The sequence below is a fragment of the Drosophila bipectinata genome, chromosome 3L (genome assembly GCF_030179905.1).
Source record: "Drosophila bipectinata strain 14024-0381.07 chromosome 3L, DbipHiC1v2, whole genome shotgun sequence".
Taxonomy (NCBI): Eukaryota; Metazoa; Arthropoda; class Insecta; order Diptera; family Drosophilidae; genus Drosophila; species Drosophila bipectinata.
In genome coordinates, this window is record NC_091738.1 from 4,163,586 (window position 1) to 4,177,384 (window position 13,799).

Below are 13,799 nucleotides of genomic sequence, written 5' to 3' on the forward strand. Positions count from 1 at the left end.
ATACTATACCTACTTGTTATTATTATTCGCAAATATGTAAAATATCTTTTAATTAGCAATTGTATTCTTTACAAAAAAGACAACATTTGTAAAAGAATAACTTATGAAACCCAACCTCTTCAAACCCACCTATGTACAAGTTCTTTTATTTTCATACGTGATTAGAATTATAAACCTAATCTCTCACCACCTTTATAAAATTTACATTTCCCTTCTAATTAAAAATAAATAAAAACTTTTCATACTTAATTATAATTAATATCTCACTCGTTTTTTTCTCCACAATCAGCAAGAATTGAATATACTTTCTCCATAGTTTTCATTTGAGTTTTCCTCGCCGACTACTGCAATTCTTCCGCCCTCTGGCCTCATTAAGAACTTTCTTCATTCTTTTTTTTTTTGGTAACTGGGGTAACTCAATCTCGGGCATTTCAATTTCAACTTAATTTTGCAACTTAAGGACCTAATCTGGCGCTGTCATTGTCCTTAATTGTTGGCCAACAACAATAACAGCCAGCCAGCCAGCCCAGCAGGCTAAATGGAATTCAAGTTTGGGCCATCGCTCTTTTCCTTCCTACCAGCTTCCTTTTGGCCAATTTAGTTGATGGCTTTATGTCGCTTTCACCCAAAAACACCTCAAAGGACAAACCACCTACACAAGACACACTTTAAGGACGAGTGAGAGAAAACGTCGTTTCATAAAAGATGCAAATATGTAGTTGTAACATTTAATTATATTCATATCTTTAGCCCCATTGCCCGGCCAGGTAATCTGAGCGGCGGGGAGGGTTGGGAGGTTAAGCAGTGGGCGGGTGGCAAAAGTGGGCGTGGCATTTCTGCGAACTGTGCGAAAAATGTACAAAATGCTGAACACATGCCAATTACGGGGGCCAAAAGCCAAAGAAGGCGGAAGAAGGGTTGGTGGAAAGCTGTCGAGGTGCCAAAATGAGGCCTGAGAAACTGCCGTCGTCGAGGTGAAGAAGGTCGCTTTCCACTTTCCACACACACTACCCCTTTGCCTCATCAGGTGAGCAGTTGTGGGCTGGCTGGCAGCTTAAAATGCGCGAATGCCGAAACGACATTTACATGTTACACACAAAGAAAATGCGTACGTGGGCCAGGTGTGCTCACTCAGGTGAGGCAAGCAGGCAAGTTCTACCCCCCCCTGTATAACCCCCTGTAGTTGTGCGTTTTTTGCACATTTTATTATTTTTTATGACTGCGCGAGTATAATCTTTTGACATGGCTGTGGATGTGGATGCAAAGGCAAGTAAAACGAAACGGAACGACATCGTTTGCCATTTCAGGACCTGTTCCTCCTCCACAGCAGGAAGGAAGAAATCAAGAGGCGAAAGAAATAAATGTAAGAAATGGAGAAAAAAAATGGAGAACCTGCCGAAACAAGCCAAATGGCAGCCGGGAAGCGGCTTTTTATTCGGTTAACTTGATTTGCACTTGTGAGGAGCAAGGCCCTGTATGGGGTGTGATGTGCAAAAGTGCTATATCCTTTTGCCCAATTTCAGGCAGTTCTTCCTGCCTGCCAGCCACACACAGCCCCGGTGATTGTTCATTGATGTTTCTTTTATTTTTTTTTTTAACTTTTCTGTATGATATCATCTTACGTGGTTTTCATTTCGGGAATTCTGTACTTCAGTTTGTTTCTCATTTTTATTTATGCGACTCTCAGTATTTCTCGATTAAAGTGCCGAAATGAAAATCTTTGTTGGTTTTGCTTTCCCCATCATTTGCTTTCATTTAAGATATGAATTCTCTGATATTTAAATATCAGAAAATTTTGCAAATGGCCAGGACCAGGGACAGGACCAGGGAGAACTCCATTCGAAGCATGTGCAAAGTTTACATTTTCTGCACTTGGTTATTTCTGTATTTTTTCGAGCCAGAGGGGCTTGAAACTTCTCCGCTTTCTTTTATTTTTTTTTATTTTCCAGCTCTGAGGTACTTAAGGCCGTAAGGACTGGGCGAGAGAGTGAAAAGTTGTGTAAGTGTTTTTAAATCCCCTTTGAAAAAAGGCGCCCAGGCGTCGAGTGCATCATCTCATTGCGAGTTTGTTAAAAGATCCTCCTAAATTATGCCAAAGTAGGCCCAGCCCCAGGTCCAGGCCAAGGTCCAGGTAGCCTTTAACCGATTTCAACATATTCGGTTGCCAGGCAAAGGCGCTTAAATTTCATAAGCCAGCATCGGAATGCTCTGAGCTGCTTTTGGCCACCGCAGAAAATCCAAAAATAAAAAGACAGTTAAAAGAGCGACCACTCCCACTTTGGGCCATGTGTTACACACACCACACATGATGTGGCCAAAAGGCAGCCAAAGAATTATCGAAAAATGAAAATGAATTCAAGGCAGCAGCAGCAGCAGGACCTCCCCCACTATCTCTCGCCCACTCTCCTTTTGAACTCGGGCTCGTGGATTCTTTTTTTTTTTTTTAGGTCCTGGGGTTCTCTGGGCTAAACCAGAACCCACACTAGCGGCTTTGGTACTTGGACAACTTTTGGCTCAAGGCTTTTAGCATTTCATAATGTCATTTGGCAGCGAAGATGGCAGCAGCAGCAGCAGCTACAAAAAAGTGTAGAAAAAAAAAGAATATGGAATGGAATTGAACCGAAAGGCAGCTGCAGTTTATATCCGCACTTCATGCCAGATATGGCATACATATGGTGGCCAGCTAAGGGGATTTCCACTGCCATTGTGCCGGATGTTTCTAAGGAGAGGACATCGCAAAGGACTTCAAGGTGATGTTGCCAAATGGGAGATAAATCATAAAAATAAATCATATTTCATTGGAATTTGATGAATTGGAAGTGCCAGAGTATAATATATTGTATTTTAAAGTTTGATACTCGAGAGGATATTAGTTTTTAAGGATAACAAATGAGAAGGTCTTTAAAGTATTTGAAGATATTAAGAGACCCTATGATTTATATCTTTCTTAAAAATATAAGTTCTACGAAAAGAAAACTGATTCTTACGGAAAACTAATTCTATATTTATTAAAAAATTTTAGTTTCTTGCAAAACCTTTCTGAAGATGAATTGCTTCTCACTTTGTACCACATTAGATTATAATAATTTCCTCATCGTTTTTATACAAGATCTCATATGTTTCCCACTGAGTGCGTGAGTGGCGTAAACTTGGGATGACAAGTCCTTTTCTCCTAGTCCCTTTTTTTTTGCGTGCCAATGGCCCAGAGTATCAAAGCTGCTGTCTAACTATCTAGCGTGGAGATGAAAATATCACACAAAAAAAAAACCAAAAGAGGATGGAACTTAGTTCCAAACTTTGAGCCAGAAATACGTGGCAAAAAACTACAAAAAAAAAAAAACTGGGAAAACTAGAAAACTAAATGGGGAAAAAAACTCAGTTCGTTGGTCAGCGGCAAATAAGAAAACTGTTATTTTTGTGTCAAATACTTTGGCCAACTGTCCACGTCCAACTTTCGCTGACAGCAGCAGAAGACTTTCTTTCACCCCCGTATCCTGCCGCCCGTGCTAGACTACCACCACCAGGCCGCTCTCCCGCCTTAATGCACTCGCTGCAAATTAATATTGCAGTTTTTGCCAGGACTTTCCTTTCGTCCTGCCGCCTCCTGCCGCCTGCGATAGTTTCAAGATGAGAGAAACTTTTTCCCCAAGAAGCTTGTAATACAAAAATTAGTTTCTTCACTTATTGAAATGTCAATGGAATGTCAAGAGGGGTTTTTTTTCTGCAAAGGGTCGGAGGTTGTGCTGCGTCTTCAGCCAAATTGTAATTTCCACGTCTGAACATCTCTACTTTGAGTTCTGAGTCTTTGGTCGTTTTTTTTTCTTACGCTGCCAGCTTGTCTTGGCCCTTTTTTTTTGTGCCCGACTGTGCTGCAATTTGGTTGAAATGCTCTGTGCCAAATGATTTAGCCTGGAAAAGGGGGCGGGCCACCTGAGAAGGTAGCAGCAAAAAGTTTCCAGCTTTTGTTTTTTTGGCCTCAGCTGTTTGGCAGCGCGGGCTCATCAATTTGGCCTAATGATATCAGCCAGAGAGGGAGCTACGGTAGAAAAAAAGGTGCGAAAATGAAAATTAAACAAAATTAAAAAAGGGAATTCCCCACGCAGCGGAGCGTAGTCATCTCTCGCCGATAAGAACATAAAGCTAATGAGCAAAGCCATCCCGCAAACAGGATAAAATTGAAAGCATCCTACGGCTCTGAATCCCAAAACTGGCCAAAGTGGCTTATGTGTTTACACAGTTTTTTTTTTTTGTCTTCCTCCTTTCCTGAAAGGGACCTCCCGATTGCCCCCTGTTCTTGGCCTAATGAATGTCATCCTCTTCGTCTTCGGTTGCCTTTTTTTTTTGTCTCAGGGAGCTTCGTTCTTTTTTTTTTGGTGGGTAGGGTGTTGGGTGTCAGTCAGAAAAACCACAAAGTCGCATAAATTAATGTCCTGCCACGCATTTAAAATTGTGTTCAATTTGCTGGTTGCTGTTGTTATTGTTATTGTTCTTGGTGTTGGCCTTATGGGGGGGTAATTAATCAATTTGATTGATCATTTGAATGGCCGCGAGCTGTCCGGGGAGAGAGTCCTTTTTGGGTTTTACGAAGCCCTGGGCCCGGGGGGCCGACCGAGCCAAATGCAAATAAAGTGAATGTCAATATTGTAAATATTCAAGTACTTTAAATTATGCAAGCTCATTAAGCCAATCGAGCTGAATGGCAAATGCAAAAGTTGTAATCAATACCAAGTGCTGGCAGGACAAAAGTTTATCATTCAATTTATAAAAAAAAAACTTTTCGCCTGCCAAAGTGTCATAAAAAGTTTGTCGGAGTGCTGGTGAAAAAAATAAAAAATGTTGAATGCACACAATGATCTGACAGTTTAGTCAAATTATATCATCAGCAGAAAATTCTGCAGGCCAACTATTTGGGAGTAGAGGTCCTGCCAACTAGTCCTTTCCTAAAAAATATTGCTCAATGAGGCATCTTCTGCCCGGAGTTCCCTTCTCAATATTTCAGTTTCAGTTCGTAATGATGTCCGTTTCTGGTGATGAAGTGTGCACACGAAAATTGTATCAAAAATGCACAATTAAGAGGGATGGGGAGGGGGTGCAAAGTGAAAACTCTCTTGAAAATTCATCAACTGGCACACGGACACCCGAAAAAAAAAAAAAAACCAACATACATACAAGACTCTGCCATTACAGGGGCTCATTGGGAGCTTAACAGTAGCGGCAGCATCACCCCGCCCACATCCTGTGGACAGCGCAAAGCTTTTAAATCCCCTCAAAGGACACCCAGTGGCACTGTGTCCCCTACCACATCCTGTCCATATCCAAACAACATCTGGCCGGTTACTTAACAGAAAAGCTTTCATGAAGCTTTCAGCGGCATGTTAAAGCTGGCAGCTGGCGATTACATTATTTAAACATTGCCCAGCACTTTTGCAGCTACAGTGAGGCCTGGCTAAGAGAGAACTCAGTCATCAGTAGGGAATTGGATGGATTGGGTGGGTATCGGATTCTATACCCCTGCCATTAGCAGACAATTTATCTAATGGCCTCCGCATTATCGCCATCATAATAATCCTCGTTTCATTGGAATTTATCAATGGCTACCCCTTTTCTGGCCATCTCTCCCCCCTGGGGGCAGCCATACAAAGTGGCCAACACCAATACAAACACAAACATTGCCGCCGGCCACAAACACATTTGTAATAGAAAACTTGGCTGGGTCTTATCAAAACACAACATCACACACACACACTTGGAGGCAAAGAAAACGTGGCTTTCTTCTTAATCGCATTTGACCACTTTTGCTCTATTTCTGGCCAAATTCTGGCCAAGAGGTGCCATGACGACGGGGGACGGCTTATTTTTGTGTAGTTTGAGACTAATTGAAAGCGTACGCTGGCACTGCACTAGGCCGAGATTTCTGTCTAACGACATCCATGGCGTATGCGTGATATTACGCATACGCACCGTGTGCCGATGTAAGTGTGTTTGGAAGAGCGTGTTCGAGTGGCCTATGTCTCGGCTATGTGTGTGTGTGTGTGTGTTTGTGACAGTTTTATTTTTATTATGATGCCAATGGCTGGCAAAGAGACAAATGAGCTGGGTTGCCTGGGTTCATTTTTCGGGCACTTGCTTGAGCTTCTTCGGGGGTCTTCGGGGAGATTAACAAAGCGTTTAATCGCAGCTTGACACAAAAACACATAAAATCGTAAGCACTACGACCCTACCAGTACCCTCACCCCCTCTCACACACACACACACTCAATCTTTTTCTTGTTTTATTTTTTTTTATTGACATTTACTTGCTTAACGTGCTTGTAGCTCCTTTTATTGTTATTATTATTGTCGCCGTTGAGTTCTTCTTGTTGCCTGATGAAGCTCTGTTTTTTTTTCTTTTTTAAGTCTTTTGTTATTTTTTTGTTTAGTTGCTACCGCTTTTGCTGCTATTGCCTGTCTTTCACGTTCAACAAAATTGCAATAAAGCGAATTTTTCCACACGTTGCATACTTTTGAGCGTCACTCACACACACACACACACATTAAGCAATAGAGTGTACATGTAGGAGAGAAAATTGCAGTGCCGTTACAGCCGTTCTTTTGCTGAATTTTAAAACAATTTTTTATACACAATTTTCAGTATTTTTGTAGTATGCTTTAGTATTTCGGTGGTGGTGTTGGATTGTAGGTCTTGCAACGTTTCATTTATTTATTGCAATATTTTCGTAAATTGCAAATCTGGCACGCGCACACACACTCACGCATACGCATACGGACACTCACGCACACGTACTCCAACAGGACACACACCAGGACAGGACATTCGCAGTCGCAGTCTCAGCCGGAGTCGCACAGTCACAGGTCGGGGATGCGATGTCGAATTTTCGGTTGATTATAAAACGACAGAGCAAAAGTTAGTCGTCCTGCCAGCCAGGCAGCAGCAAAACAGAACGGAACGGAACAGAACAGCAGGCCAGAGCAGAGCACGGCCGTATAGCGGAAAGCAGTTGCGGCAAGCGGAGCGGAGTGGCAGTCCAGCCAGCCAGCCATTCAGCCAGCCAGCAGCGCTGCCGGATGAGAAGCTTTCGCAGCTGGAATGGACTGGAAGCGAGATGGCGGCGGCAGCCCTTCCTCCTTCAAGCCAAGTGAGAGCTTGAGCCAAAGCGCATGCGCCGCTGCAGAAACGATGGAAAAGCCCATCCAGTGGGCAGAGGAGGCGGATGCTTTTGTGTGTCAGTGTAACAATGGAAACTCTCTGCCACTGCCACTGTGGGAGTTGCAAGATGGCTAGCAAAACTCATTAGTGTCAAGGCAACATATAAATTTGGACACTAACTAGACAAATTTCTTGAGTGGCCAATTAATATGCACATGCCACGCCCACACACACTACGACACAAAAGGGCGGAACCGGCTTGTCAAGCAAGGCTTGCAAAAAAAAAGCTTCATCATCATCATCATTCTTCATCTGCCACAAAACTATACATCATCGTCGTCGTGCAACCAGCAAGTGCACCCAAAAAAAAAAAGAGAAAGTATTTGGGGGTCTTTTCCCTTTTTGGCATTACATCCTGTTTGGAGGCTAGGAGTGTGCGCCATTTTCCTCCACTCTCTAGGTGTTTGAATATATACATATATATATATATTTTTGAGTCGGTGTATGTACGGTAGTTTGTTTTTAATCAACGCAAACTGGGTCAGCTTTGGGGCTGCAACTAAAAATATCATTTATGCTGCAGTTGACTTTCCCTTCCTCGTCTGCTTGCCGCTTTTCGGCTTTGAATAAGGATATATATTTATGTGTGTGTATTATGCACCTATAGGGTCCTACATAAATATATATTTATTTGAATGCATATATATATGTATATTCATCATCAAAGAATTAGTAACAGAGCCGTCAGATCTGTTATGGCTAACAGTCAAAGGTAGAGGAGTTGCTGCTGTTACACTTTCCCATTACGGTTTACAGTCTACTGTTGCTACTCTTGACCCAGTTGCCTCTCTATAAATAGCACAGTTTACCGTTACCGTTACAGTTACAGGATGGGTGGGGGTACCTATGGGTTAGGGGTTACAGGAGCCAGCCCGTCCCCCCTCAAAGGCAGGAATTTGAATTTGAGAAATTGATGTCGGATGTGCTGCTGGCTTATGACGAATGCCCAGCATTCGGTTGAAGAAATTGCATTCTGAGGGAGTGGGAAATTACATTTTCCGAGGAGTCCATTTTGAGTAAATAATGCAAGACTTGGATGGACATATTTTCAGCTTCTTCTCGAGGGGGAGGAGAAGGTAATGTTTAAGAGGGCGAGGTCATGGTGACTATAGTTTGTGGAGGAATTTAAAAGATAATCCTTATATTGAAACTTAATAATTATTTTAAAGTCCTGAATCTGTATGCTTGAAAGTCATTTTTCGCTTTATTAAAATTGTAATATTTTAAAAGTTAAATTTTCAAAAATGTTTTTGTTTTTTTTTGCCTAAAAACCTTAGCCTTCTTTTCACTTTTTAGAGAATATTTCAACTATTTCGCAAGCGATTCCAAAACGGAATACAATTTAAGAATCAGAACTTTAATATTCTTCAATCTACATCAAAAGATAAAAAAAAATTAAATTATAAAAATTTTCATAATTGGTCAAAACCATGATGTTACCCCTTTGAAAAATTAAGAAAAAAGGCTCAAAATTTTGGTTGCCAGGTTTTGATTGTAAATTATTCTACTCAAAGTTCTAAGATCGGGAAGGGATGGCATTTTATGATCTGTCAAATATTGCCCCAGTTATGGACATTTTTCTTGATCAGAAATTAAAAATATTGGGAACAAATTCTATTAAATTTTCTTGGCAAAAATAAAAGCTTTTTATTCACCTTTTAATGAATATCTTAACCATTTCTAATCCGATTCAAAAGCAAAATACCATTTATGAATCAGAGCTCTATTTTTCTTCAAACTGCATTAAAAGATTGAAAAACTGAAACAATAAAATTTTTGGTCCATTTTTGGCTAAAATCATGATGTTACCCCTTCGAAAAATTGCAAAAAATGGGTCACAATTTTTGTGGCCAGGTTTTGATTGCAAATTATTCTACTCAGAGTTCTAAGATCGGGAAGGTATGACATTTCAGGATCTGCCAAATATTAATCAAGTTATGGATATTTTTCCTCATCGAAAATTGAAAATTTGGGGAAAAATTTTATGCAATTTTCTTGGCCAAAAATGTAAGTTTTTTATTCACTTTTTAATGAATATCTTAGACATTTCCAATCCGATTCAAAAACGGAGTATCATTTATTAATCAGAGCTCTATTTTTCTTTAAACTGCATCAAAAGATTAAAATAATGAAACAAAAAAAATTTTGGTCAATTTTTGGCTAAAATCATGATGTTACCCCTTGGAAAAATTGAAAAAAATGGGACAAAATTTTTGTACCCAGGTTTTGGTTGAAAATTATTGTACTCTGAGATCTAAGATTGGGAAAGTATGACATTTAAGGATCTGTGTAATATTGGCGGAGTTATGCACATTTTTCCATCGAAAATATTGAAAAAGTGGAAAAACTTTATAGCCATTTTTTAATAAGGCCAAAATCAGAGGTTTTCATACACTTTTCAATAAATATCTTAGCCATTTTGTATCCGATTCTAAAACGGAATACCTTGTATGAATCAGAGCTTTTTTCCTCTCCAAACTGCATCAAAAGATTAGAAAAATAAATTTAAAAAAATTTCACTCAATTTTTGGTCAAAAATGTGATGAAATGTGATGTTACCCCTTTGAAAAATTTCGAAAAATGACTCAGGTTTAAGTTTGCCAGAATTTGATTGAGAATGATACTACTCGAAGACCTAAGATCGGGAAGGTATAACATTTGCAGACAGGACCATTATTAGCAGAGTTATGTCTAATTGAATTTTAGAAAACTAACATTTTCCAAGTACCTCACATTCACATAAAAAATACAAACATTTTAAGGATCTTTAAAGAACAATCACTCACCTCTGATGAAGTCAGATAGCACATCCTCGAATCGGTGCTCTCAATGGAAGCCTGTTGAACAATTCCGTAGCGTGACTCGCGATCGCTTAGATACTCCGATCGCAGGCTATCCTGTCGTATAAACTCGGCCCTGTAGGAAGTAAAAATTCATGTTATAGTCCTGAATGGATAATGCTTCGAATGAAGGACTCGATAGTGAGTAGAAAGAACACACACCTTTGCTCTAGAGAATCGGCACGAGCACTCTTGTAGCCCGAATCGTTCAGGCTGCTGTCCTGACGCAGCGATGGCAGCGAATCCCAGGGGGAACGCTTGTGCCCGGAGCCGGGAACCTGCTGGGCCATCATGCCGTGACCGGAACCGGAGCCGATGGTGGAGCTGCCGGAACGCCAGCCGTCCGAGTGGCGGAACCACTGGGCCCGGGCCGATTCGCCAATGCAAGAGGCGCATCGTGAGTTGGAGAAACTGTATGAAATTCGTATGATTAGTGATGTGATGGAGTGGATTATAAGATTGTAGTCTTTGGATACCTGGCATTGTGATCTGAGAGATAGCCACGATCGCGTTCCCGCTCCCTTTCGCGTATCAACTCATTTCGATCACTATAGTAGCCATCGCGATCGCGATCCCTTTCCTTATCCCGAATAGTGGATAATGGCCGATGCGGTGGCAATGGCAATGTGGAAGATTTTGCATTTGCTAATGGAAATAAAAACATAATTTTAATATTAAATAATATTAACTGTATTTATAATTTAATAATTAAAATGAAAAACCTTATTTAAAACATTCCAAGATCTAAGGCAAGCAAATGCAATCGATTTGTTTGGAAATAGATAACGAGTATCATGGGACGCGATCTGGAAGAGATCGGGAGGATTGAATGGAACTACTTACGCCTACGTAGTGGATATGGGCTGCGCTGGTTCGATCCGGGTAGGCTTTCAGCGAATTCTGATGAAGATTGTTGTGGTTGTTGGTTGTTATTTGTTGTTTAAGTTATGTTGGTTGTTGATGTGTCGGTGGGCAATGTGAGGAGAGCAATGGATGAGCATTTTATATGGTATGAGGTGGATAATTAGCATTTTATTTTAGTTAATAAAAATAAATAAAGTAACATACTAAATATTATATTTAGCAAAAATATCTATTTAGATATTAAGAATAAAAATTAGGGAATAGTTTGGGTAGCAAGGCAAGCTTCTTTTTCAATTTTCTGAGCAATTCCCCATTAATATCTAGAAGTAGTATATATTTAACAATTTTTTTCAAGTGCAGAACCCTACTCTTAACAACATTCCCTTGCGCTAAACATTCTCATTTCCGTTTAATCAGATTATCGTGCACTCCACCTGGCCCGAAAAGTTCACCCACTTGATTAGGCCCCCGACCTGGGTTCGATTTCAATGGAATCCACCCCGTACCACCCACTAAGTGATTGACTGACTCGGTTAGGCTGTTACGTTTCCGGGTGAATTTCACTATCCAAAAGCTAATTAAGAATAAAATTCAATTAAGCCAAGCGGAATCGGTATCGGTATCGAATACGTAAAAAGGCGAAAAGTAAGAGAACAAAACGTTCAGCTACCACAACAACAAGAACAAAAGTCAAAAAACCTCAAGTAATATTCTAACGAAAAAAAAGGTCAGTAACTGAACCAGAATGAAACCAATCCGGGAATCCGGGAAAGTAACCACAGCTCACCCAGATTCTCCATGCTCTGCGAGAGCAGAGCCTCGAACGTGTGCAGACTGTAGGACTCGGCGTCCATGCCCTTGGCGAGGGTATTCCTCAGATGCATCTCGTACTCCAGCAGGAGTCGGGATGTGGGGCTACCGGGTGTGGGTGTGACGTTGGGGGCCTGCTGGTGGTGGTGCTGGTGGCGCGAGGATCTTGGCGGCGGTCCTTGCGGCTGCTGTTGTCCGGGATGGGGGCCAGAGGATGGCTGCTGTCCGTAGGATTGATCCTGGTCCGAGTTGCCGTTGCTGGAGCTCGGTGTGGTCGCATAGCACTGGTTGTCGAACATCACGTTGTCCGACGGCGGGGAGCCCTCGATGCAGCTCCTCTCCCGCTCCAGTTCCAAGTAGAGATTACGCGGCGGATAACCGCGTCCAATTTCATGGGAAGACCTAGGGACGAACCTCCATTAATAAAAATTATTTTTGAGGAAATCGTTTTTGGGGAAAGCAATGCCACAAACACCCACCTCGATCCAGAGAATCGCGACGACTGACCACTGGCCCGGCCCATTGTGTTGTTGTTCATGATGTGATGACCGCCGCCTCCTCCTCCGCCGCCACCACCGCCACCAGGTCCCATGCCCATGGCCATGCCGTGCTGGTGCATGTGCGGGGGATGGCCCAGGGTCTGGGCCGCGTTCGCGTTGTAGTAGTTGTAGCGCCGTCGGCCCATCTCGGGCGAAGTCACCGGCGACTCGGTGCTGGGCATCGGCTTCAGCATGCGCTTCAGGGTGCTGGTGTCCACGTTCATGTCCTCGGTGCTCTTCGTCTTCCGCCGGGTGTTGTTGTTGATGACATTATGCTGGTGCATGTCGTGCGAGTGCGCATCGCGTGTCTGCAGATAGTGGGTTGTGGGTGGATTATGTTAGTGGTGATTATGTGAGAATACTCGCAGAAAACTAGGGGTTTTATAATTTATTTCTTTAATTTCAGAGGTAATTGTATTCTACTTTTTTAAAATCATTGGGAATATCTAAAATAATAGCTTTTTCAAATAATTGTGTTTTCAATAAAACTAACTAGGGGGTTAGTTAATATTTCTATCATAAAATTATTTCTATCATATTATTTCTTGATATTCCAAGTTTAAATTGTCTATATAAGGATAATTTCCTATAAATTCTATCTCTCAAGTTTAGATAATAATAGGTTTTGAGTCTGGAATGTAATACCCTCTTATATTGACTCTATTATTTGGATCATATATCTTAAAACGTATTTGTTAAATTGGGATAAGAAAGATAATCGAAAAGCTCATTCAATAAACTTCCTAATTCGTCAATATATAACCCTAAACTATTAGTATTATTTTTAGTACTATTATAATTACTATTCAGACTATGAACCTCATAAACTACCATTATAAAACCCCTATTGTAACGAAAATAAAATCTCGCCTGACAAAAATCAGTTAATTAAGTTACTATTTAGCCAAATCGTGACAGTTTCTCCCTGTGCATGTCTAGATTTAGCTCCAACCATAAACTAACCATATCATCGCCAAAGTCCTTGTTCCGGGTGCCAGTGCCCTTCGAGGAGGTGCAGGTGCCAACGCTCTGGTGGAGACCACCGCCCGCCTGGGTGCCCTCGCTCTTGGACAGATCCATGTCCATTTGGCAGGAGGCAGGGTCCTCGCTGCCCACCTGAGAGCCCACGTGGTTCTGGCCGCACATGTCGGTGCCGACATTGCCCACTCCGGTGACGATGACTCCGGGTGTGTTGGTGTTAACACCGGCATTGGCCACATCCTGTCTGTCCTGTTGGCCGGGCTTCATTTGTCGTGGTAGGGTTTCTGCAAGAGTTGGGAGAAAAATAATAATAAATATTTTAGAGACTGTCGGAGGACTACTAGTACTACCTGATCCCTGGGTGACGCCGGGACCGCCACTGGCCACGTTGTCGTAGAGCGAGGTGCTGCTGACGGCACTGCCGACCTTGCCGGTGCCCACCTGCTGCTGCCCGTCGACGTCGGTGATGCGGTGTGAGCCGACGTTCCGCGGCAGGGTGGACGAACCTGCAACGAGGATGGCGGTGAGTTGATGTGGTGGGGATGCGGTGGATCTTGT

General features: G+C 41.9%; 1 protein-coding gene across 7 annotated transcripts in view; it reads right to left on the reverse strand.

The window, feature by feature from the left end:
• The window catches only part of sif (still life), an 85,528-nt gene that overhangs the window by 66,826 nt on the left and 4,903 nt on the right, over positions 1-13,799 (reverse strand). For 4 of the 7 annotated variants that reach the window (XM_043209631.2, XM_043209630.2, XM_070279871.1 and 1 more), the window contains 7 exons: positions 13,592-13,747; positions 13,224-13,525; positions 12,201-12,568; positions 11,699-12,123; positions 10,524-10,692; positions 10,210-10,458; positions 9,994-10,123 (listed from right to left, as the gene is read on the reverse strand). In XM_043209631.2, the coding sequence (XP_043065566.1) occupies positions 9,994-10,123; positions 10,210-10,458; positions 10,524-10,692; positions 11,699-12,123; positions 12,201-12,568; positions 13,224-13,525; positions 13,592-13,747 (1,799 nt within the window). Of the gene's footprint in view, positions 1-9,993; positions 10,124-10,209; positions 10,459-10,523; positions 10,693-10,890; positions 10,948-11,698; positions 12,124-12,200; positions 12,569-13,223; positions 13,526-13,591; positions 13,748-13,799 lie in introns of all 7 variants that reach the window. The other 3 variants (XM_043209629.2, XM_043209628.2, XM_070279872.1) reach the window with 1 other exon arrangement.